This window comes from Gymnoscopelus braueri, assembly GCF_963280865.1.
Source record: "Gymnoscopelus braueri genome assembly, chromosome: 13".
In the NCBI taxonomy this organism is placed as follows: Eukaryota; Metazoa; Chordata; class Actinopteri; order Myctophiformes; family Myctophidae; genus Gymnoscopelus; species Gymnoscopelus braueri.
Genome location: NC_137615.1, coordinates 8375483 through 8401429, shown reverse-complemented (window position 1 = coordinate 8401429; position 25947 = coordinate 8375483). Strand labels below are relative to the sequence as shown.

Sequence of the window (25947 nt, the reverse complement as noted above, 5' to 3'; positions counted from 1 at the left end):
CTTCAAATAGCAGCAGGTCTACATCTTTGAAGAATCTTATAATTTCTTAGTACTTTTGACATTTATAGGAAGGGGGAAAACAAAACATTATGAATTACGAATTCCGCTTAAGCCCTATTTCAAATATAATGAACATAGTTGAACTAATATGGTGAAAATAATTGGGGCGGCCATAGCTGAGTGGTTAGTGAGCCGGCCTAGGGAGCCAGAGGCCCTGGTTGCCCCAGGTTCGATTCCAGGCCAGGTCAGCATATGTGTCGATGAAATGAAATTTGTCCCTGAGCAAGACTCTTAACCCCTAATTGCTCACAGGTTCTCATTGGAAACAAGACCTTAAGGACTTTCATGAAAGACCTGTTAAAAGGAATTATCCTTATCCTTATATCCTTAAAATAGCTTACATTTAGACGTGCTATGATCTTGTAGATAAGCTACTTTGACATTAGTTTTTTCTGGCATTTTTCCCCTGATTTATATGAATCAGATCTGAATCACATTCCTAAAGTGGTTTGAAATGAGATTCTAATCAGATTTCTGAACACTCGTACACTGAAGTTTGATTCATACTTTGTCATACTTGTCCAAAATAGTAGTATCTACAAGCATCAGTATTAACAAGTATATACTTTTCTTTGGTTCTATACTCTAGTCTAGTGCATAGAAGATTTGTTGACGATGAAATACTTTGAACCTTTTTGAATTTAGTATTAGAACTGTATTTATTACAGCGAGAAAATGTGTCCCACAGTGGTCTTGAAGCACATAGTCCTTTGGTTTACAACTTAAGGCACTGCCTTATCTCTTGTGCTACTGGGGCATTGAGTGACAATGTGATACTTACAATGTGATACTTAAATGAGATTTATCTAATTAGATGCTGAATAAAAATGTCCCACCCGGTAGGAGCTTAAGAAATTTGATTTCAAAGTGATTTCTATAAGCATTTTATTCTTTGTGGTTTCCTATACATTTTTTCTCCCATTGTTTCATATTATTAGTATGATCTCAGCTGTTGTAGTTTGTTACGGCATTTGATGTATTCTTTCTTTGAGTTATTTTTTTTCTTAAGTTTGATTTGATGGCCGTTTTAGTTCTTTGTTGAGGCATTGGAACCATTTTTTTGTTTGCAAGTGAGAACGAAATGCTTAACATTGATGGAGAGTGAAAGTGTCCCTCTTGAACCTCAAATCGAGTGTTTATAACCACTGACACAGCTTTCATACAGAAGCATAGAAAATGCTCACTTTTTAAAGTAAACACAATTAACATTGTTTTCCTGAGTTCATACCATTTGACTTGTAGACCTAGCTCACAATGTGAGCTTGTTGAGCTGCTAAGTCAGTTTTGAACGAAAATAAATCCAATACTGACAACGCTGTAAACGTGGAAAAGTAACACGTCAGATAAACCTACATACCAGCTGTAATTAAGCATATAACTTAAAGGAGCACTTCGCCCATTTTCAACCGTATCTTCATATAATTGGTCCTCACTGATGCTCATTATAAGATGGCACCATTTCTGTCTAGAAACCTGCCTAGCAACCACATCATCCCAGCTAATAGAAACGACAGCCTTTCTTTTCGTGGAAAGTTGGCATGCTCCTTTGAAATGACCAGACCTTCCTACCTACCGACGATCAAGTGAAGTCTTCTGAGTATCTGACAACATAGACATCCATTGAGAGAAATATTTATTTTTTTTGTCATGCAGCGAACAATAAACACATCAAACCGTATATACAGTACAGACATCAACACTCTGTTTATATGGACAGATAATTTGCCATACAGCAGATAAAGTACATCTATATACAATACAGTACACACATACAGTAGTACACAAGTTTTTCCCAAGTGTTAATTCAAGGACTGCGGGAGCAGGGAGTTTTATATGAATGTAGTCTGGCGTAGCCATCAGTGGTGGACAGTAAGTACATTTACTGTACTTAAATATATTTTTTTGAGTTTCTGTACTTTAGTGTTTTTGGACACTTGTGACATTCACTCCACTCCACTACATTTCAAAGACAAATACTGTGAAAAGGTACATCATGAATTATCCACTTAAGCCATAGTTCAAATCAAGTGAAAATAACAGATCTACAAGCTCATAACGCGTTGTGATGTGTTGTGAGCTTGTAGATCTTTGATTGATTGATCGATTGATTGATTAAGCACAAATGAATTAAAAAGGATAAAAAACACAAGAAAGCCCGAAGGCTCGTTTCCATTGTGGTCAACTTTCACTTGTAGTTGAGAACATCTGACCAGAAGTATCTATACTTTGACTCAAGTACTGGGGTTGAGTACTGTGTCCACCACTGGTAGCCACTGCCAGACAGGGGGCGGATCTCGGCCATCTTCTGACTACACCAGATTAAGGGGAAGGTACTGTAGGTTTGGGAGGATTTGGTCTTCGGTAAATACAGTATGTAGAGATGGGAAAAGTAGCCAAAAACTGTACTCAAGTAAAAGTATTGTTACTTTTAAAATGATAATTACTTAAGTACTCATCCAAATAATTACGTCAGTTAGAATAAATAAGTATCCAGTGAAACGACTACTCAAGTACTGAGTTACTTCATAGAATCTGATTTGTTCAAATAATCAGAATGTAAAGTGAAATGAAATGTAACTGATATGTCCAAAATAAAATAAAATAAGTGCTTTTCCAATAGAAATTAATTCTAATATAATGTGCATTTAGAAGTGGAATTTCGCCAAATCTTTTGAAAAAAATAAAATAAAAAATAATACTGTAATTACTACTTTACATTTGGTCCAAATGTAAAAAAGTAACATTTTGTCAACAAGAAAAGAAAGAAAAAAAAACGTCTCCACCTCTACACATACTATGTATTGTGTATTTACTGTTGTGTACTGAAACATAGCTGGCGGGATGACACAGATTTCTGGTTTGGGCTGCCGGGTTTAATTCTGTTTCCCCCCCACTTAAGTCAGTTGTTTTGAACTTGCTAGGCTCAGTGATGCACTGAAATACAAAAAATACAAAATTAAAATCCAACACTGATAACGGCTGAAAAGTAACACCTGTCCTTAAATGATCAATAAATCATGGCTGTTTGGCAGAAACCTTGTATCTCCATGTTTAAACTTTTTATGTCCCTCCCCATAAATTAGTACCCTTTATTCGGCGTAAATAAGTAGCAAAGATAGCTGATCTACAAGCGACTCGCTGTGATCTTGTAGATCAGCTATTTTTGTTGCTTTTGAAAATGTTTTAAAATTAAAGTTCAGGTGTCAATGGGTTTTTATGAATATTTTTTCCCCATTTTCTGATACAAGGTTTCCACCCGACAGTGACAAAATCCCACAAGCCAGTGGCAGCTGCAATTAAACTAAACAGAAATTCTCAGAATATCTGGGCACAGTAGTTCATACAGTTTGAATAAATTATATCTACACTACGGTACAGTGGTTATATCATGAAATCAAACGGGTTCTGGTGGAAGTATAACGTCCGGGTCACAAATCGTTGCATGCCAGGAATGAACCACTTAAGACCCCATACATACATACGTTGTTGAGCGGGGTCCCTCAGGGCTCTATACTAGTGACTTTTATGTTTTCACTCCTACATTCAATATCTTTGCTGAAAATAGCCGATCAACAAGCTCACAGTGAGCTTGTCGATTTGCTATTTTCCTGCGAAAGTTTCCCCAGATAACCGGATGCTGGGGTTTAAAGGGATAGTTCACCCCAAAAAAATATTTTTTTTCCTATCGATTAGTCACAAAGGAGACTCTTTGTGTCTCCTACCGGAAACCGCTGCCGGTCATCAAGTTCTTGGCTTAGGAATGTGACAAAAACTAAAAATATCAATTTGGTGGGTGAACTATCCCTTTTAAGTGGTTAATTAAGAATGAGGAGTCTGACAGTCTTAACGTGAAAACGTTAAGCCTGCCACAAGAGGACATTATTTCACATGGTTTGACGGTTCTGCGAGCTAAATCAATAAGCTACAGTAGAACAGCTGGAGTACTGTAATAGTCAAAACACTACATTTCTTCACCATGTCACAATGCAAGTCCTGCTGGCTAAAAACAAAACTAAAACATCCCTTGAAGTGAAAGATCGATCTCCTTTTCAGCAGCTAAACAAATATCGGGGGCCGAATCACACCGGACACTGTTTGCAGGGTGAGAAACGCCAGGGTGTGCGCGGTCACACTGCCTTTTCTGTGCAGTCTACAACGGCCATAATTTCAAGGACCCCTAGTTTGATTATACATTAGGCCACAGGCCACCCCCCCAACTGGAGGCGCCCGAGGTGCATGGAGGGCACAAACCCAAGGCGACCTGCAACGCGAGAGCAGCAAACAAAACACTTTGTTCACATTGATATCAATCACCCAAAAAAAACAAAAAAACAAAGAGGCAGAAACAGTGTCCAGTGTTATCGGCCCCTCGCCTCTTTCTACACTAAAGCATGGCGACTTTCTGCAGTTTAAACTTCCAGGTCCCATCCTACAGTGAACCATTGTTCACTCCCCTGTTCTCTTTATTCATAATAGTGTTTATTCTGTAGTCTGTGCAGAAGCTCTCGGGCCAAAGGAATGAATAACGTGGTATAGTTTGGTCCTGTCAGCTTGTCAAACATCGGTTTGTGAGTGGGTTATAATGTCATAACAATGTCATTGTAAACCGTTGGGGTCTTTTAGTGAGCTTCTCAGGCTTGTTGCCGTCTAGTACGTTTACAATAATACTTATCTCACTCTGAACTAGTTTTAGAAATGCTTCATCGCCACTCGAGTCTGACACTGACCTCTTGTGTAATGATGATATACTACATTAAAATCACTTACACAGGTTGTAAGAGAAACAAAATCCGCAAAATTCTTTAGGAAAATATTTGGAAACCACATTATACTGTGTATAGGGTTGAGGATCTTGGTTTAATAAGAGCAACCTGGTCATTGATGGGCGTATAAGTGCTCCGTATAGACCTACTGTACGTCCAGCATCCTCTCAAGTACAAATCTATATTTGCCTCCGTTATCGTTGTAGTTTGACAATTTCAGCACATGTTGACCGTTTTGTTTTTTTAAAAGAACCTTCAGAAGAAGTGATGAGCTGAAAGGTACAGTAGCTTTAGGTTGGTACTGTAGCACTGAGACACCCATTGTCTCTCTCTCTCTCTCTCTCTCTCTAGTTGGAAATCTGCCATTACGTGCCAAGTAATCAATTGATAAAACTTAACCACAATCCTTCAGCATTCTGCCCAGCTGTTTCCAACACTCATTTAAGTTGATCACATGGACTTCTTTCACTCAAATGGGACTTTTGGGGACGCAGTAGCTCAGGAGTTAAGAGCAGTGGCTCTCAAAGTGGGGTCAAGGGAATCTCAGGGTTCCCTGCGAGGGTTCCAAATGGACCCTTAAGAGCTCTGTAACTCTGAGAGCGTACAAATGGCTCCATTCGGTTCCATTTGTACGCTCTCGAGTTATGGGGTTCCTTGTAGATTAAAAAGTGAGTCAGAGGGTCCCTGGTTCCAACCGGGGCTCATCCAGGCTTGTTTTGGTTTAATCTCGGTCACTCTCTCTCTGGGGTCCGAGTGAACACACAAACACCCCATCATGGAGTATGAGATGATATGTTCCTTATATGTGGCAATGGGCCTGTACAGTACATAATACAATTCTGAGTGCTCATTTAACTCTTTGAGAGTGTAAAAATGGACCTTCACCTATAGTATATTGATATCATATGAAACTAGGGTAAGACTGTATCTTAAGGTCGGGTCTATAATACATTATAAGCACATTTCTAATGGGCTTATAAAGCTTCATAACACTTGTTATAAATGTTTATAATTATAGAAGTATTATAAGTGCTGGCCATAATGCATTATAAGTTCAGTGGAACAGCACCTAACAACCATAACTTGGTCAGTTATAAAGTGTCTTTGTTATAAGTTGTTATGCATAATTATAAACATTTATAACGAGTGTTATGAAGCCTTATAAGTGCACTATAATGCATTATAGACCCGACCTTAAAGGAGAATTTTGGACTAAAGTTTTCTTACCTTTTCTATGACGTTATGATATCTTAGGATGAATGGTACAGTAGAAAATTTTCATAACTCCACCCCTGAGCCGCCACAGCTTAAAAGGTGCGCGGATAGGCCTTAGGTTAGATCACATATTTTAATAGCTTTTTTTTTTTTTTTTTTTTTGAGATCTGATGTTCATAGTGACAAAACAGTCCCAAAAAAAATAAAATAAAAAAAAACAAGTCTCGCTAGACGAGATTGAAATCTCGAGATTGAAATCTCGTCTAGCGAGACTTCTGTTTTTTTTTTTTTTTTGGTTGCATAGTGTTCTGTCACTATGAACTTCAGATCTCACCAAAAATAAATTTAAAAAAAGCTATTAAAATATGTGATCTAACCTAAGGCCTATCCGCGCACCTTTTAAGCTGTGGCGGCTCAGGGGTGGAGTTATGAAAATGTTCTACTGTACCATTCATCCTAAGATATCATAACGTCATAGAAAAGGTAAGAAAACTTTAGTCCAAAATTCTCCTTTAATGTACAGTCTTACCGAGACGAGATATGGTCTGAGATTTTCAATATTGTAATATGACTAAATGTTACAGTACAGTAAAGTGATGACTTTTTCTGAATGTATCCGACTGGTCTAGCCGTTCTAATATTTGACCTGACGGGTACATTTTTTACACTCTCAGGGGGTTTAAATGACCACTCAGTGTTTTAGCGGTGTGTGTGTGTGTGTGTGTGTGTGTGTGTGTGTGTGTGGTGGAAGGCTATAGATGTCCCCATGTCTCTGGCGGGGGGAACGTGTCCACCTCTCCCACCTCGTTGCAGGGACGCTCTCCCAGCGTGAAGTCCAGCTTGTAGCGCAGACGCACCTTGTCCTGTGTACGCACGCACGCACACACGCACACGCACACGCACACGCACGCACAGTTGAAACTCTGAATCGCACACTGTGTGCTGTATATGTTTACAGTAATCCTACGTTGGCTGGATGTTGTGTATTTGTGTGTGTGTTTATATTCCCTGCCATTGACAGAGATCTCTGTCAATTCAAAAAAAAAAGAGGGGCCTAATTTGCATATTTAAATATACAATTTCAGAAAACTTGTAATACGATAAATCATCGTCTTCATGTAAGTAATCAACTCAGGCAGTTTCATTATGATAACTCTTTTTTAAATTTTGTCATTTTTTGACCTGTCATGTACGTATGGGGAAAATTACAAAATGTGTGATAACCATGAAAAAGCTGCTCCTGTGGTGAGGTTATCATACATTTATTTACTCGTATTGACCCTCTGAACAATTTAATATAGGTTTGGTTTTGCCCACTCTTTCGATAATAATTGCTCAATTTTGGGGCTCTGGCTCATGGACTACATCGTGGCTTCCGTGGCTCTGCGTGGACCGCCAAAATAAGGTAAAAAAAAAACGCTGGCAGTGGCGGATGAATTAATGAATTAATACCTGGAAGAGAACGTGTTAAGGCTGTATTATGTATCTATGTGTATGTATATTTCCAGTGATCCTACCACGGCTGGGTGTTGTGTGTACCGAGTGTTACTGTGTGTAATGTAACTGTACGGTTTACAGCAATCCTACCTTGGCGGGGTTGGCCAGCAACATGATCTGAGTGATGGAGGCAGGGGGCAGGATGGGGTTAAAGGCAGCCAGCTCTGTCCCCGACGGAGGCTGCAGCTTCACCTTCATGGACTGATGAAGAGTTAACAAAAACACACACTTCAGTCTGACACCGTAACCCTAACCCTTTGATTCCTGGAAAGTTCAGCAATGCTGAAATAGAGGCCATTGTTCCTGCATTAACACATTCCATGCCAGAGTTTAATCTCATAATGTACTCACCAGTGCCAGCGTTTTATTGTTGTTTTTTTGTTTTTTTCATGTCGCCACAGACCTCGCTAAATAAGTTAAAAGTGCGCGTTCATTTGGTTCTAAACACACGGCGGATCCGTGAGAAACGGCCAGCGAAAATAGTTTCCAAATCCGTGCCGCCATCTTGAAGATACAGCCGATCAACGGTAAACAGTGATCAGCGAGGAGAAAAACAACAACCGAGAAAATCGAGTTTTAAACAGGATCCCAGACAGGAAGCGGATACGATCGAAAAAACCGGAACCCGAATAATTCTGTTTCCGACCGGAAACCGGAAACGGAAATGGATCAAAAAAATTCGGAAAGTGCACCTGGGGCAAAATCAATGGGAAACGGCGGTTCGCGTAGATCTACGCGACTGGCACGCTGCGGCTTTAAATAGGTTCGCGTAGATCTACGCGATTGGCATTCAATGTGTTAATGCAAAAATGTTTTGCATTATTAAAATAAAAATTTGAAATCTTGTTTGAAATGACCAAACCTGCCTATTAGTGATGTCACTGATAGGCAGGTTTCTGAACTGTCCAACATTCCTCCTCTGAGACACAGAGAGGTTTGACAGAAATCATGTTGTCTTACAATGAGTATGAGTGAGGACCACGGACCATAAGTTGAAAATGGGTGAAATGGTCCTTTTTTAGGAAACATTCCACAGAGTCCAGAAAAATAAGGAGGTTATAGGTTGAGGAACGCTGTAGGTGTCACGTTAAAACTGTATAATTACAGTTATTAACTCATTCAGTGCCCGGCTTATTTATGGCAGTTTGGCTCTGAGTGCCACAGCCAAAATTCATTGTAAAAAAAAGTGCTTTGGAGCCGAGATACAGCCTTTTTCAGTAAGAAGTTAAACAAAGAGTGAATGGAGCAGAATATTTTCAAATCATGATATCTTGGGTTCTGAACATTTTTTTCCCCCCAAAAAAAACACAAGCCCTGGCACTCAGGGCTTATGTTAAAACGGACATCTTAGACGTCCAGTGGCACTGAATGAGTTAATTCATTAGTGTTAGAGATGCCTCTCTGCACCTTGGGCACGGCAGCCTGCAGTACCACACGGTGAACAGGCAGTGGCGCTGTGTTGAGCATGGAGACTACCATCACCAGTACGTCAGGCCTGGCGGGGGGGCAGTCGGAGGCGAAGTTGAGCAGCACGCGAACGCCGTCCTTATCGTACGCCGTCACGGGCAGTACCCTGCCTGCGGGGACAGACGGCAGGGCACAGCCGATTAGGAACTCAGACACAACCACAACCAACCAATAAGAGGTCGTCCTATTACTTTGAATGGTGTGCTCGACTCGTTCTATCCACCAGTTTTCTAGGGCGTTGTGGGGCATCACTTCCTGACGATTTGATCCCTGATACCTGATCAAATCGACAGGAAGTGATGCCCACAACACCCTCGGAAACTTGTGGATATAGAGCGTCGCAGTTCCCGCCCACTTCCTGTTTTTTTTGGTGCCGGAAGAAAAAACTCAATGCATTTTTCCATTGACATTTCCAAAAATATTTATATCTATTAATTTAAGCCTCGAATCAAGCCATCATGACATGACATGAATCATGACCATAAACGTTTGATTCTGTGATTTTTTTTTTGTTGAAAACGGCAAAACAAAGGGTATTTATTAAATATAGTATATCATATAATTAAATATAAAATAAAAAAAAATCACAGAAAAAAACGTTTTATGGTCATGATTCATGTCATCTCGTGATGGCTTGATTCGAGGCTTAAATTAATAGATATAAATATTTTTGGAAATGTCAATGGAAAAATGCATTGAGTTTTTTCTTCCGGCACCAAAAAAAACAGGAAGTGGGCGGGAACTGCGACGCTCTATAGCAGAAGTTATCAGCCACTGGAGTATGTGTGGTGTTGTTTACCTGATGAAACACATGGCCCTCTCGGTGTATTTTGGTGTTTTCATTGTTTGTTTTGGTAAACAGGCCTTTTTTTTTTTTTGACTACCGAAACAAACATGTAAAATAAAACACATTTTGTAGACCCCTAAAACAGGCTTTATGCTCCGTCGACTGCTATTAGGGTAATAGGTGTTTCCTGTCTATAGGCGATATGGTGTTTCATGGTTTTACACTGTTGTGATGTTAACCTGAACTGTACGACAAACTACAGAAATCAGCCTAGGATTTCATGTCCCTTTGATAAAGCCTTTGATCCCTCCCTCTGAAGCTCACCAGTGTTGATTTCGTCGACTAAAACTATGACGAACGCCCGACTACCTTTTTTTCACTGACGGAAACTAAATAAATAAAAAAATAAGACTTAAATGACTAAACCTACAGTATGACTAAATATATTGAACATTTTGTCAACAAATAAAAACTAGATGGAAAAAGGCTTGGTTGCACGCAGATGTCACAGACTCTGAAAATAGCCGATCTACAAGCTTGTGGATCGGCTATTTTCGGCATTCAGCGAAATATAAAATCAGGCATTACGACGCCATCACGGCCCGCTAAAATAGTTTTAGTTCGACTAAATAAACTGTGAATTTAGTCGACTAAAGTCAACTAAAACTAGGCTAAAAACTAAAACATTTCAGATGACTAAAATATGACTGAAACTAAACTGAATTTTATTCAAAATAGTAAATACTTTAAGACTCAAGACTAAATCAAACGTTGGCCGTCAAAATGAAACGCCGATGCTCACTGGGTCTGATGGCCTCCAGGGGAACGTGAACGCTGCTCAGGGAGATCTCCGGTCCTCTGGCAGCAGGGCTGCCCGGGTGAGGCCGGTGGCAGGGCGACATGGACGACTGGAACAACGGGCTGCCCGGGGCAGAGGAGCCCAGGCTGTGGTGGGCAGAGGAGCCCAGGCTGTGGGCAGAGGAGGTGCCCAGGCCGTGGCTCTTGGCGTGGTGGGGGAAGATGGCGGGGGAACTGGGCATGGAGCTGTGCTGCTGCTGGAGCAGAGAGGTGGAGGAGGTGGGCGCGCATGTGGGCGGTGGCACTGCTGCCACTCCCATCCCAAAGCTGCTGCTGCTGCCCACGGCGGGCATCTGACAGGGTAAACTGTAGAAGATAAATCACATGGAATTTGAACAAAATTAGTCCTTGTGTGGAATATGAGGGAAAAGGATAAAGTTAAAGCTGAACATTAACCCTTTAAGACCTGAAGCCGATTCTACACGTCTCCTAAATCCCAACAGTATTCTGAAAAACGTATGTTTCTATATCAGTGGTGCTCAAACTTTTTCATGTCAAGGACCCCCAAAATTATATTTATTTGGCCGCGGACCCCCATCAAAATACATTGTTCCAGGGACCCCCAGAAGCAAAGATTTGAGTTAAAAAATTTCGCTTTAAAAATATATATATTCAAAAATGTGCACACATTTTCACGATTTTTCAAAAATAGCAGATCTACAAGCTCGTAGCGCGGCACTCGGTGCCGCGCTATGAGCTTGTATATCTGCTATTTTTGAATAGCCCAAAGTGTAAAATACTGCTTTTTAGATCAAATCTAAAAATGACAGAGTTCCAGGTCTTAATGGGTTAAAGCTGAACATTAATGGAATTTGATCAATGGAGATGGTTCAACTAACAATAATACTAACTACACTAGTACTTGCCCTAGCCTTGACGCCCTTGCAGGCTTATGCAAAGGCTAAAATGTCATTTAGATAGCATGTTATGTAGACAGATGCCAGGTCATTTGTAGACCTGGTATCCTATAGTGTGTATAGTTTCAATGTACAGATTATTGATTTTTTAAAATGATATTATACTGCTTAGACTGATGATAGGTTATTGGTTTACCTATGATCCTAGATTACTATTTCAATGCATTTGATGTATTACCTCATGTTTTTCTTGCTTACTGTAAATCACTCTGGATTAACACATTGAATGCCAGTCGCGTAGATCTACGCGAACCTATTTAAAGCCGCAGCGTGCCAGTCGCGTAGATCTACGCGAACCGCCGATTCCCATTGAAATTGCCCCAGGTGCACTTTCCGAATTTTTTTGATCCATTTCCGTTTCCGGTTTCCGGTCGGAAACAGAATTATTCGGGTTCCGTTTTTTTCGATCGTATCCGCTTCCTGTCTGGGATCCTGTTTAAAACTCGATTTTCTCGGTTGTTGTTTTTCTCCTCGCTGATCACTGTTTAGCGTTGATCTGCTGTATCTTCAAGATGGCGGCACGGATTTGGAAACTATTTTCGCTGGCCGTTTCTCACAGATCCGCTGTGTGTTTAGAACCAAATGAACGCGCACTTTTAACTTATTTAGCGAGGTCTGTGGCGACATGAAAAAAACTAAAAAACAACAATAAAACACTGGCACTGGTGAGTACATTATGAGATTAAACTCTGGCATGGAATGTGTTAAGAGCGTCTGCTAAATGCCTAAATTGTAAGAATGTTTATACATTGCAGCAATGCGTGGCAGCATGTTGTATTCACTCCTGTCTGTATGTCAACAAAATGAACCAATGCCTAGTTGTAGTTTCACCTGTATGTGTATGTGTCTTATATTATAAACCCATTGTAACGTCAAACTCCACTTTAACCATGTTAGTTAGACTCATTGAAAACACACGTCCTTGCCTTCTGGTGACTGACATTGTCCTTCTAATGCACGTGGGGGGGAAATGTTTTGTTTTCAATTTGATTTGACCTGTTTTTTTATAATTGTATTTTTTCCATAATATTTTTTTGAAAAAACATGTTACATGACAACACGTTTTGATTTTGCAGTTCTGCTATTTTCACAATTTTTCTTTTAACCCATTAATACCTAGAACGCATCTGTGTCACTTAAGATTTCTTTGGCTATTCAAAAATAGCAGATATACAAGCTCATAGCGCGGCACCGAGTGCCGCGCTATGAGCTTGTAGATCTGCTATTTTTGAAAAATCGTGAAAAAATATTTTTCTGATTTTTTTTCTAAAAACTGTTAGGATTTAGAAAACATTTTTAAGAACCGCCTCAGGTCTTAATAGTCGCTCATTAATCGTAATCGTGGCAAAAGTTTGAAATAACGGTGACTGACAGAATGGAAGGTCCTACCAGGTCCTGTGGTCTCCCAGGTCCAACATGGCCAGGTCCTGGAGGTCCTGGAGACTGTGTGTCGGGGGGGCGGGGCCAGCCGGGGGGGCGGGGCCAGCCTGGGTCTGCTGACCCGCTGGGAACGGAACCGGACCCGAAGCCACCGTGCTGCCAAACACGTCCACACTGGGCTCCGTGGCCTGGAAAACAACAAGATGGACATAATATTATTACATTATTTCCAAATAATTTATGGACCCTTACGAGTCCATTTGGTTCCATTTGGACCCCTGGTGGACATTGAGAAACAGTGCATAAAGGAGTAGTTCACTCAACAAAAAAATAGTTTCTGTCGCATTCCTAAACCAATAATTTGATTTAGCTGAAATTGACCTGCATTTGAGTCTCCTACTAACGTGATTAACATGTTAATCACGTTGGGCAAGACCTAGCCGGTTGAGTGTCTAAGCGGAAGTAGAGGAATTTGGCCAAGTGCCGGCCAAGGAAATGACGTTGATGCTTTACAATTCTCCGTGAATTAAACCAGTGTTTCGATTGGTCGTGCATTAGGTCGTGGACCAGGCTTTTCTCCTCGGAGATGAGAAAAGGCTGGGAACGAGGCGACGCATTAAAAGTTCCAGTACCTGTAAGGAGCTCATGTGATTGGTCAGCTCGTTGAAGGAGCTCCTGTGATTGGTCAGTTCGTTGAGTGTGGGTGGGGCCTGGCTGCTCAGTGAGGGGACAGGGTCGTTTAAACCTGAATGATGACACATATTAAACCTGGTTGTGAAAACAGCTGGGGTGCATCGGTTAATCCAACTAATCCATTTAAAAAGGTAGGGTAAGTGATATTGTTTTGTTAAAATAAGTATTAAATATCTCTATATTCTGATAGGAATCATTGCTATAGAGTGTTTGTTCAGTAACAAGTGTTAAATAGCTCTATATTCTGATAGTAATCATTACTATAGAGTGTTTGTTCAGTAACAGTGTTAAATAGCTCTATATTCTGATAGTAATCATTACTATAGAGTGTTTGTTCAGTAACAGTGTTAAATAGCTCTATATTCTGATAGTAATCATTACTATAGAGTGTTTGTTTGTTCAGTAACAGTGTTAAATAGCTCTATATTCTGATAGTAATCATTACTATAGAGTGTTTGTTCAGTAACAGGGGTCTCTCTGTCTCTCCAGCTCTTAAGTAAAGAGAAAATGCATTTTCAAAGCCCAGGGCTCTGGGCTCAGAAAAAAGCCTATATCCACTGTCGGCTGCCAGAGCCATGGACAAGGGCATGAAGAAGAGACAAAAAGAGAAAGAAACAAAACATACAAGGAAAAATAACAAAAAATAAAGTGGGTAGATTTATAGCAGAGTGGGTAGCAGAGTATTTCTACATTATGGTATTAGTACTTTTACTTAAGTACAAGTCAGTTATAATCTAAAAATGTTAATTGAATTTAATGTTTGCAGTAGTTGCATAATGATGTAAAATTAAATGAAATAAAAATGAAAAGCTGATCATATACCTAAGGACAGTAGCTCATCGTCCAATAGGGAGAAGGCAGTCGAGGCCTTGTCGCCATCGATTGGATGGCTGGGGCTGCAGTTGTGACTGCCATGCGAGCCCACCAATCCCTTCGGTGGAGGGGGCAGGACAGGAATGGGAAAGACCACGGGACTGGTGGAGGCGGGGTCCGGGGGCTGGGCCGGAGGGGCGGGCGGAGGGGGGCTTGGAATGTCGATGCCGGCGAGGTCGATCAACGTCTCTGTGGTCTCAGCTCCTCCTGAGACACACAGAGAGAGAGCGAGAGAGCGAGAGAGCGAGAGCGAGAGAGAGAGCGAGAGCGAGAGAGACTCAGTATTGCATAAATAATTACACAGTGCTGGGATTGGGATAACAAGCATGTAAATATGTGATTATTATTTTGTTGCTGTTGGGCAGAAACCTCTCCTCTCCATAGTAAATGAATGATCCTACTTGATCATACTACAGCGTCTCACGAAAGTATCAAAAGTGCTACTTTTGCTGTTTCTGAATTTGAATCATGAAAAGTAACAGTTTTGGACATAATGAGGTTTCCACCCGACAAGAGACGATTTGCTATAATACAACAGGTAGTTCCAACCACGTGCTGGTTTACCAAGAGGCACGTCTGGAGCTGTGTCAGTACACCAACGGCTAATAAATCACCCGTCTAAAGCAGTGGTTTTCAACCTTTTTCATATCAAGGTCCATTATTTATTCGGCATTTGAGCCACGGAACCACCGTTTGATGAGATTTAGACTCTCAGACCCAAGACTTAGAATATTTTGTTACCGTTGGATAACATTTTGTCCACAAATCCATACTGTATGGATGTTGGTACCATTGATTGGACGTTGATTAGAATAACAATTCTGATCTGAATAACAATAGCCTTCTTGTAAATTAAGCCACGCAGATGTTTAACAATAATTTAACTCTTGAGAGCGTAAAATGAAACCAAATGGACCCGTAAGGGTCCATTTGGTTTCATTTTACGCTCTCAAGAGTTAAAGATCTATAAGGGTCCATTTGGTTACCAACTCTCCATCATTTAGCTGGGGACCACCTGGAACCACCTCAAGGACCACCTGGTTGAGAACCACTGGTTTAAAGCATTACTCTGTGATAAGTTTTGTTGACCGGTCCAGCCGCTGTCAAGTTGCCTATAGCAACGGTAAACAATGGGAAACTATTTCTGTGTTGCGGAGGGCTGAACGCAAACCTGACGTAGTGACACTGAACACTACACACAGCAACACTTCGCAGCTCACCATTAGCGGCCGTGGACGGAGGCTCTATGCTGTCACCGTTCATCACCTGGCCTTCAACGATCATCTTGTAGGAGTTGATGACCCTGGACAGGTCATCGCTGGCCAGCAGGATGTCACCTGAAGGGGTCAAAGGTCAAGGGCCACCCACTAATTAGACATGAAACGACACCGATTGATTGGTTGATTGATTGAAGTTTTTTTATTTCGATACGTAGGTAAATAAATGCAATAAAATACAAATGCACACATAAATCAAAGGGTTAGGGGCTTGGTGGTGCAAATGTGTGAGAGTGTGAGTACTGAGTACTTAGCGTGTCAACCTAACGAAATGACACAGGAGCGCCCGGCTCTCACGTTCTCACCCAGATTGGTGTCGTTGTCCTCCGTCTCCGTGGCCATTTTGAAGGTGCTGCGTCTCAGCTTGTCACAGCGCTCGTACAGGTCCTGAGACCAGACACAAAAACAGTCAGAAACATAAAAAACAACAACAACACGCTTAAAATGAATTCCTTTGCGTCAGAAGCCGAAAATAGCAGATCTACAAGCTTGTAGATCGGCTAATTTCGGCAAAGAGGTTTGGTGTAGAGTAGGGGTGGGACGATATGGGTACCTCACGATACGATATATATCACGATATTAGGCCCACGATAACAATATATATCACGATATTCGACGATGTTCGATATCACGATATTCGATATATATTGCAAGAAATTTCACCAACGATATATCACGATATCTGAAAATATCGATATATTGCAATATCACGATATATTGCATGAAAATTCACCAACGATATATCACGATAGTCCTTGTATTCAATTCATAAACACATAAAATAGCACCAAACTAGCATCAAAATCATCATTACACAAATACAGAGTAGTTTTTTTTTAAAATATATATATTATCGATATTTTTCGGCAGCCCCCCCTCTCCTAGTGTAGAGGGGGGGAAAAAGAACAGACCAAGTACAAGTTTTCTAAATATTGAGGGTTTAAGTGGTTAACTGTCTGAAAATGCACATGAACATGAATCCAATGTTACACAACACTGATGATAGTGCTGTCAAACAAGTCTATGAAAAGGTTTAATCTGCAACACGATGTAGTGGGGGGGGGGGGTCCCTGCTTCATCTCTCGCTCTGCTAAGGGGTCCTTGGCCTGAAAAAACGTTGAAGACCCCTGACCTTGATGATCTCTCTGTCGGACTCGGTGGAGGCGTGGCGGTCGTAATGCGACAGCATCTCCGTCAGCAGCTTCACGTTGATGTTCACCTCCTCCAGGGTGTGCAGGCGCTTCGTCACCTTCTGCACGCGCACCTCGTCCTGTGTCACAAACAGTACAGGACATGTTTAATTGCGAACGCAGCAGAAGGAGGCGCGCCGAAGGCGCGCCTCCGCGCAAGTGGAGCTTACAATGAAACCGTGCTTGGCTTGTGTGTCTGTGTGTCTGTGTGTCTGCGTGTCTGTGTGTCTGTGTGCACTGCCTATGTGCAGCTGTGTGCAGCCAAGTAAATGTCCAATATAGACGTACCATACATCAAATGAAAGGTCTTTGAAAACTGAACACACCTGTCAAGGTTGCGTTTAAGCCCGCCCCTTCCCCCGGAAGCCACGCCCCGGAGAAGGCTCCTAAAAACTCCCCATTGAAACCCCATGTTAAATGAAAAGTGCCCGAATCGCTCCGAAACTTTTTCTACCCCCCCTAAGTCGGGGTCTACGAACAAATACTTCGGCCTCGGATTTTGGCTCCGCCCCCCGGAAGTGGGTGAAACAGGCACTTCAAACACTTTGTTGAATTGTTCAAAAACATTCCAAAAAAAATTTGGGTGAATTTTTTAAACGCCTTAGTTTTCGAGCGTTTGCTTACCGCGTTTGCGCGTCTTACTTGTATAGTTAACTAAAACTATCTGCACGCGCACCTCGTCCTGTGTCACAAACAGTACAGGACGTGTTTAATATAGTTAACTAAAACTATCTGCACGCGTACCTCGTCCTGTGTCACAAACAGTACAGGACGTGTTTAATATAGTTAACTAAAACTATCTGCACGCGCACCTCGTCCTGTCACAGACAACGGAACACGTCACAGTATTGTAACCAACACGAAACCACAGCCACTTAACTTCCATTTCAGGCATGTTAACAGACACCCGTTACCCTGAGGGCATTTACACTACGATTTAAAAGCACGACGAGTTCAAGTGCTCTACCAGTAAAACAGCTATTGTACATAATGGAGATCACGGCAGAATAAAGTGTAATCGCCTGTAATAAACGTGACAATCATTTGTAGGTCGCAACAGCCGAAAATATTGGTGAACACCAAATTTGGTGAATGGAAATATCATTTTGGTCAACGTTTCTTGTCATTATGTCACCTCCTGTCATTATGTTGAGTATGTGTTGTACTGGACATTGCTTGTTTTTATGGGGTGCATAAGGTCTAAAGTTTATGGTGTGTTTTTTCTGAGGGTATACCATAATTATTCCCTCCACACGCACAGCACGCGCACATGCGCGCGTAGTCACCGAAGGAAATAACCGCTCTATAGACCCCTTAACAGACGACGTCACACTGGCTGCAAACGTCAATCTGCCTCCAAATGAAACCTTTTCTGTCAGGTCTCGCTAGGACGCGCCTCACTAGCCAACACACAAGAGGGGGTCGGGGTGCGCTGAAACCAGCGCACCCCGACACAACAGGTTGAGAATTGATTGCATGAAACAATCACCTGTGCATTCAGTCTCAATGTTGGTAAACAAATAATTGGTCTATTGTTAAGTTAATGTGCGAATTACTTCGAAACTCCAATGGCCAGCGGTCATCATCACCTCAGGCCAATATCACCTCGGACGCCACATTATCACATGAAAAAGGCTATTTTAACTGAAGTCTACGTTCTTGCTTCCTCGGATGGTTACTGGACGGTATACGATTAAAAATAATAATCTTTTTTTAGAAAGAGATGATGTACAACTTAGTCACCAAGAAAGAAATATGATAGCCTTTGCATCCCTTTTGGCTAGGCGTCTGATACTGCTTAAATGGAAAGAAAAACTCCCACCAACTTTCAAATCATGGGTTAATGATGTTATGCATCATTTGACTTTGGAGAAAATTCGCTACTCCACAAGGGGGTGTGCTCTGAAATTTTACACCATCTGGCAACCTTTTTTAACATATATAGAGAGACTGAAAGCTGCTGACATTAATGACCCATAAATTGACCCCACTGAATTTGTTTTTGTATTATATATTTTGTGTATATATATATATTTCTTTTTTTACTTCATTTAAAATCCTTCTTTAATAATATATATATTCTACTGTGTACACTTTATTTTTATTTTATTTATGTTTTGACTTGTTTTATTTTTCATTGCAATTGTGTCTTATTTTTCTGTATTGTCTTTTGTTTTAATGGTACAAGGAGAAACCAGGGTTGTGGCTCTTTCGGAGCGGGAACTTTGGGGGGGGGTGGGAGGGTTAACATACATTCACTGTTTTTTGTATGCTCATTATTATAGACCTGTATGTGAAAATATAAAATAAAAAAACCTTGAAAAAAATAAAAATAATAATAATCTTGGGCGGTATACTACGTATATAGACGAATGCACAGAGCTGCTGCCTGTAGCTGTGGTGCCGCGGTGCGGAGTGGCACCCGCTTGACACCGCAGTTATGATTGCCGCTCTGTGGATTTGTCTACAGCGTAACAAGGTAGAACACACCACTGATGCATATATATATATACACTATCCTGGTTTATATATTTGGCCTGTATATTTAGAGACGAGTAAACAATCATCTCTAATGGATGTGCTGAATCATTCATAATGTTGTATGAAGTATGAATATTCATTATCATTACATTATAATCTCGTATGAAGTATTATATTATTACTGTATGTCAGGTGAGTCTCACCTCTTTCACCATGTTCTTGATCAGCCTGTTGGCTTCTTGCAGGTCCTCTGGGTTCTTACTCCTCAGTAGCTCGGCCAGAAGCTGGGATCACACATGAACACACACACAATAAGACTCAACCTTATATTTGTTTCTGTGTTTGATAGCATGTCTGATTCTGTCACTTGTAAATGGTCCATTTATTTCTAAAGCATTTCTATAGGGCCTTTCTCCAAAGCGCTTTTACAATGTGCCGTTAAATGCACTCAAACGTTTTGAGCACCCACCATCAGAAATGTAAATCGGCAAACCATGGTTCAGTGTCTTGTTCAAGGACACAAAGCTAGGAGGAGCCGGGGATTGAACCAAGAACCTTCCGATTCCAAGATGGCCACTGCTCTACCTCCTGATCCACTGCTACACAACTAATACCTGTTAAGACCCGAGGCCGATTCTAAAAGTGTCTTCTAAATCCAAACAGTTTTCTGAAAAACCTATGTTCCTATATGAGTGGTGATCAAACTTTTTCATGTCAAGGATCCCCAAAATCATATGTATTTGGCCGCAGACCCCCATCTCAAAAATATCTTGTTCCAGGGACCCCCAGAAGCAAAGATTTGAGTTCAAAGTTTTCGCTTAATTTTTTTAAAATATATCTATTCAAAGGTTTTCACAAACTGTCACGGCCGATCTATCACTGCTATTTTTTATATCTGCTATTTTCGATGGCTAAAATCTAACACAGATGCTTTCCCGGTTTTAATGGGTTAAACACTAGGACTGGCTCCAAATATTACAATATTCTGATACTTGTTCAGCAGGTTTGCTATTTGAACGTAATTTAAATATTGGGATGCTTCATCTTTTTTTTTTATCATTGCACAGCCAGGTCATGTGTACACGAGGAGCTGGCAAGGTATGTTTCTGCTTCCAATATGCTTCCATGTTGATCTGCCGCTGGCTGCTTGCAGGTGTTCAGGTTTTCACTAGGAATATGCACAGGATATCCAGAGCTTTGAAAGAAGGTATTCGGTACCGCCCTACAAAACACCTATATAGATTAATTCAGAAGTTTGACAAAGTCTGACTTCATTATGAACCGTGAAACCACGATAAAAGAGGAACCTCACCTTGCCCATGTCCTCATTGTCAAACACGGGGTTCTTGGGTCGTGTCGGAGGGGAGGGGATCAGGGTCTTGTCCAGCGGTAACTCTGGATCGCTGGTCACCAGACCTGTCAGGGGGGGAGGAAACGACATGTTTGGACTGAAGCAACTCATGTAAGGCAGTTAACCCATTAATACCTGGAACGCATCTGTGTCACTTTAGATTTCTTTGGCTATTCAAAAATAGCAGATATACAAGCTCATAGCGCGGCACTGAGTGCCGCGCTATGAGCTTGTAGATCTGCTATTTTTGAAAAATCGTGAAAAAATATTTTTCAGATTTTTTTTCAAAAAACTGTTAGGATTTAGAAAACATTTTAAAGAATCGCCTCAGGTCTTAATGGGTTAAATAACATGCCATCTAGTGGGCGGAAATGGGCACAGCAGAAATGGTAGAGAGGCCGCTTGGACCGCGTCCCCGGCCCCGGCAATGGTCCCTTCATTGCTCCCTGCACATGTCTTCCACACCGGGCACCAGTCAGAAAGTCTACGGTAGCACTTGTCTCGTCTGTGTCATTACACATATGAATACATTACAACAGCAAATACAACTAATGCGACGACCTTTGTTGCGTGTCACTCCCCATCTCTCTCGCCCCATTTCTTGTCAGTCTACTGTATACTATCAAATAAAAGGCAGAAAAAGCCCCCAAACAAATAACTTAAAAAAAAAAAAAATACAACCAATATGGCAATTAATGAATGGAGAGAGATAGCAGCACACATACTTTGTCCGCTGTATGACTGTCACCAGAAATCTCTGAGACAAATTATGTCCAAGAACGTCAGAGATTGATGAAAATAAAGCAGGGGTCCAGGCAGAATACAGAGTGGGTGGGGTCTAGCATTCAGAGCTCTGAACCGAGTTCTGAGGCAGTAAAACTCTTTGGTTCTAGCCAAACTTTCTTCGGTTCAGCGAATCGGAAACAAAGGTTATTTTTCGTTTGCCATATGTTGCAGCCTTAGGTTGTCGACGCACCCTCTCTTCTGAGCGTCCGGTAGGCTCAGTGATTTATTGTACAGTGTACCGTTTATATACAGTATAAAGTGCTGTTTATACTGTATAGAGTAGTGTTATAAGTATACACATTTGACGCACCCTGTCTTCTCAGTGTCTGGTAGGCCTCAGCGATCTTGGCCTCGTTGGGGAAAGCCACCGTCCAGCTGTACAGCATCTCTATGATCTTGGTCTTCACCTTCTCTGGAACGCTGTCGCCCATGTACTGAGAACGGAGCAGACATGCAGTCAGCCAGGGCCGTGTTAATGTCAGAATGGGCCCTAGGCAAAGGCCAATTTTCAGACCCCCCCCCCCCCCCCCCGTGCATGTGCGAAAATTTTAGGTTTTATACCAGGTTTATTGCTTCTTTGGGTGTTTTTGTTACATTATTTTGGTTAATTTGGTTAATTCTGTACTGTAGTTTGTCTTTCAGTATTGTCTTTCAAAAAAAAAAAAAAAAAAGTTTTTTTTTTTCATTTTTTTTTTCATTGGTGCATTTTTGGTCCCCCCCCCCCGACAGGACATAGGCATTTGCCTACATTGCCTGTGCATAAAAACGGCCCTGCAGTCAGCACAATACTTAAGTCCACGCCACCACACAGTCGTTAGCATGTTAGCACGACTCAGCGTGCAGAAGAGAGACACCCACACGGTTTCTTCTTCTCGCTCACCTTTGGAGACACGACTTTGATCAGTTCGTTCAGGAAACGGTATTTCCCGATTTCATTATGAAACCTTCTCCCGCAGTTCTTCATACACGCCTCCAACACCTGTACGTAAAAATAATCCAAAAAAGAAGGAAAGAAAGAAAGAAAGTTTCACGCTCATTAATGTTTACAATTCAGGCATTTAGCAGACACTCTTACCATTTACCAAGAGCGACTTACACGTGCAAAATCTGAATAAGCAGAGTAAGCATGAACTCTAGTCAATAAACAAGGTAACTTATAGAGGACAACTTGTATACCGGATAAACAATGAACCTACAGTAGCATCTGTCTAAACATAAATATTGGACAGTTGATCGGGATTCTTACTGTCAGAGCTTGAAGAGCCTCCCATTCCTGCGGTGAATGTATTTTATGGACTAGCAATTTCACTGCTATCTGGGGTCTGGAAGAGAAAATAAAGACAATGGTGGGTCATATATTGGTGTCCTAATAGTTCAGAGTCCTGGCCTACAGCACCTAGCCATAGAACAAGTGTTGAGGGGACATATCAAAGCTGGGGAGACCTTGTAGGGGATAAATTGCCAACCACGACACGCCTGGCAATGTTGTGATTATGTACGTATGTGTGCTTGTGGAAGGAAGTTTACATGTGTTTAGTGCTGCAGTGAATGTCATCCTGTCGATTATAGAGAATGTGGTCTGTGCAAATCTCGTAGAAAATGTTGATATTTTCCCAGCAATTAATATGGGTTGAGATGAGTACACACGGTGCGCTACCAATTATAATTCCACCGACCTGAACCACTCCACGAAACTGCATGGACTGTTCTGTGGCTGTGTGTATATGGAATATTAATGAATAAATGCAATGTATGGAATATCAGCCTTTGCAAAGCTCCAGTCGTACCCTTCCAACTCCTTGTTGATCTGGTCACAGAAGCCCATGATGTACTCCCAGTCCTCCTGTCTGTTGGTTGGATGGGTGGCTTTATCTGTCCGGTCACAGGAAGAACAAAAGACAACGGATGGATCAAAAGCATAACCAAGAAGATCAATGCATAATAACGTTTCTTATTGTTAAAGTAAGTACTAAGTATTAAGTAAGTAAGCAGATCTACAAGATCACAATGCGTGGCAACGTGAGCCTCACGCTCAGCTGTTTTCGGCAAAGAGATTTAGTGTGCAGGGGGGAAAAAAGAGTGGACCACGTACAGAGCTGACCCTGATCAAGTTTAGGAAGTGTTTAGAGAGGAATGAGGATTCCACGTTACTAGATCGACCACATTAGATCACCATGGTTACACCAGAGGTTAGGCTGACGTCGAGACCTATTGGATTCCATATATGGACATGGTTGTCCTCTCTCAGTGCCAGACCCCGAGTTATCCCGAGTTTTCGGGTTATACCCTCAGTGCCAGAACGAGAATTTTTTTTTTAAAGTGTTCAGAAGCCAAGATATCATTATCTGAAGATTTGCCGCTCCATCCACTCTTTGTTTAACCTAAAACTGAAAAAGGCTGTATCTCGCTTCCTAAGCACTTTTTATTTTCTTTGAAAAAAAAAAGAAGAAAATTCTGGCAAAGTTCGCAATATTTTTTTTATTTTATTGGCACTGAGAGAGTTAACTTGTGACCCATATGGTCATAGGGACAGAGGTCATGGTCCCACTCATTCCAGACTGGCTTCCTGAACAGACTCAGACGGACTGGTCGTCATATACACCATATTTAGGCGTAGATGTTGTGGATCTCCATATAAGGATATAGTTGATTATGTCACGGCATCATCACGATGACCCGAGTGGACATATATTATGCTAAACCCATAATATGTGAGCTCTTATATTATAAGAGATCAGTTACCGGGTTCAGCAGTGGTTGGAGCACAGAGCCGCTTGGGGAGACACCTGGCCAAGGTATAAGAACACAGGTTCTAGGAACACTACAGCGGACCTTTCAGGAGCATAACTGTTGCCAAGCGTGTCAGTTTGGGACAATTCTTTCAGTAAGTATGCGATTAAAGAGTCTTTAATTTCAAGGATCCCCAGTTTGATATGCATTAGACCATGGACCCCCGTTTGATACAAATTATTTAACCTCTAGGACTCTAAACATAAGGGGTCCATTTGGTTCCATGTGTGCACTCTCAAGAGTTACAGACCTGCAACCCAGACCCCACGTTGAAAACCACTAAAATGGTTAAACAGATTGCTATCCGGTGGTACATTTACAATACAGCTCTAATGTGTAAGTATCATCTGTCTTAATAACAGCCAAATGCATTGAGTGAGTGCACTCTAACCACTGAATAGCTTTAAGTCTGTCTGTCTAAATTCACAGCTGAGCTGTATTCAATCCAGACTCCAGACCTGCTCTGTGGTCTGATCCAGACTCATGGTCTGGTCTGGTCTGGTCCAGCCTCCAGACCTGCTCTGTGGTCTGATCCAGACTCTGGTCTGGTCTGGTCTGGTCCAGCCTCCAGACCTGCTCTGTGGTCTGATCCAGACTCTGGTCTGGTCTGGTCTGGTCCAGCCTCCAGACCTGCTCTGTGGTCTGATCCAGACTCATGGTCTGGTCTGGTCTGGTCTGGTCTGGTCTGGTCTGGTCCAGCCTCCAGACCTGCTCTGTGGTCTGATCCAGACTCATGGTCTGGTCTGGTGACTCTGGTCTGGTCTGGTCTGGTCTGGTCCAGCCTCCAGACCTGCTCTGTGGTCTCTCTGGACCAGTCAGTCTAATAATACTCTCCTCCACCCACGGTGGTCAGACCATCCAGCATCCATGATGCTACATCTCTCAATCAAACCTCAATCATATAAAACACTGACAGCTCCTACCAAAACACACACATGTATGTACCACCACCACCACCACCACCACCCATAACAACGCATCCGAGCCAATTAACATCATCTAATCAGTGATTAACAGAGGATTAGTTAATACCAACACATTGGTCAGACCACCCATATTATCATCCTCCTTACATCTCATACACAAAGCTCCCTTTCTGGAGCCCTGACAGCCCCTCCAGACACACACACATCACCCCTCCGCCCACCACAAAGCATCCCAACTCATTAATGTCATCAGGTCGTTTAATTAAGGGATGATTAATGAATAAATCGTCACTCACTGAGCCAGGACTCCAGAGTCTCTCCTTCTTCCTGGTACGCCATGGCACTGAAAACATCCCGTGACGTCACTCACCGGCGTTGCCAGATTCTGCGCGAGAGAAACGCGCGGTGGTGTAAAGTAACTATAAGTACATTTACTCAAGTACTGTACTTAGTTATAAGAACAATTCTGAGGTATCATTTTTACTTTACTGGAGTGTTAACAATTTTCTATAATTTTACTTCTACTCCATTTTATAAACAAGCCCACTTTAGAAACAAGCCCAAATAAACAACTACCCTTTAGAAACACGCCCAAATAAACAACTACCCTTTAGAAACACGCCCAAATAAACAACT

The 25947-nt window shown here is 41.6% G+C and overlaps 1 protein-coding gene across 5 annotated transcripts; it reads right to left on the bottom strand.

Annotated features, from left to right (window-relative positions):
• Positions 1-1692: 1692 nt before the first annotated feature.
• LOC308099231 (ADP-ribosylation factor-binding protein GGA3-like) lies at positions 1693-25671 on the bottom strand. 5 transcript variants are annotated; one of them, XR_013934365.1, is made up of 18 exons: positions 25608-25654; positions 23383-23467; positions 22842-22917; positions 22476-22574; positions 21906-22029; positions 20771-20874; positions 19662-19742; positions 16920-17057; positions 16093-16174; positions 15731-15847; positions 14460-14717; positions 13577-13689; positions 12954-13132; positions 10592-10953; positions 8943-9112; positions 7626-7736; positions 6568-6901; positions 1693-6035 (listed from the first exon to the last, which is right to left on the bottom strand). XR_013934365.1 is itself a non-coding variant. In XM_080447900.1 (17 exons), exons 1-17 carry the CDS (start codon positions 25648-25650, stop codon positions 6791-6793), a joined length of 2253 nt encoding a protein of 750 aa, XP_080304026.1. In that variant the 5' UTR covers positions 25651-25671; the 3' UTR covers positions 6491-6790. The 5 variants fall into 5 exon arrangements, 3 of the variants coding, with proteins under 3 accessions (XP_080304026.1, XP_080304024.1, XP_080304025.1); XM_080447900.1 differs by lacking the exon at positions 1693-6035 and having other exon boundaries at positions 6491-6901; positions 25608-25671; XM_080447898.1 differs by lacking the exon at positions 1693-6035 and having other exon boundaries at positions 6491-6901; positions 14460-14714.
• Positions 25672-25947: the final 276 nt, after the last annotated feature.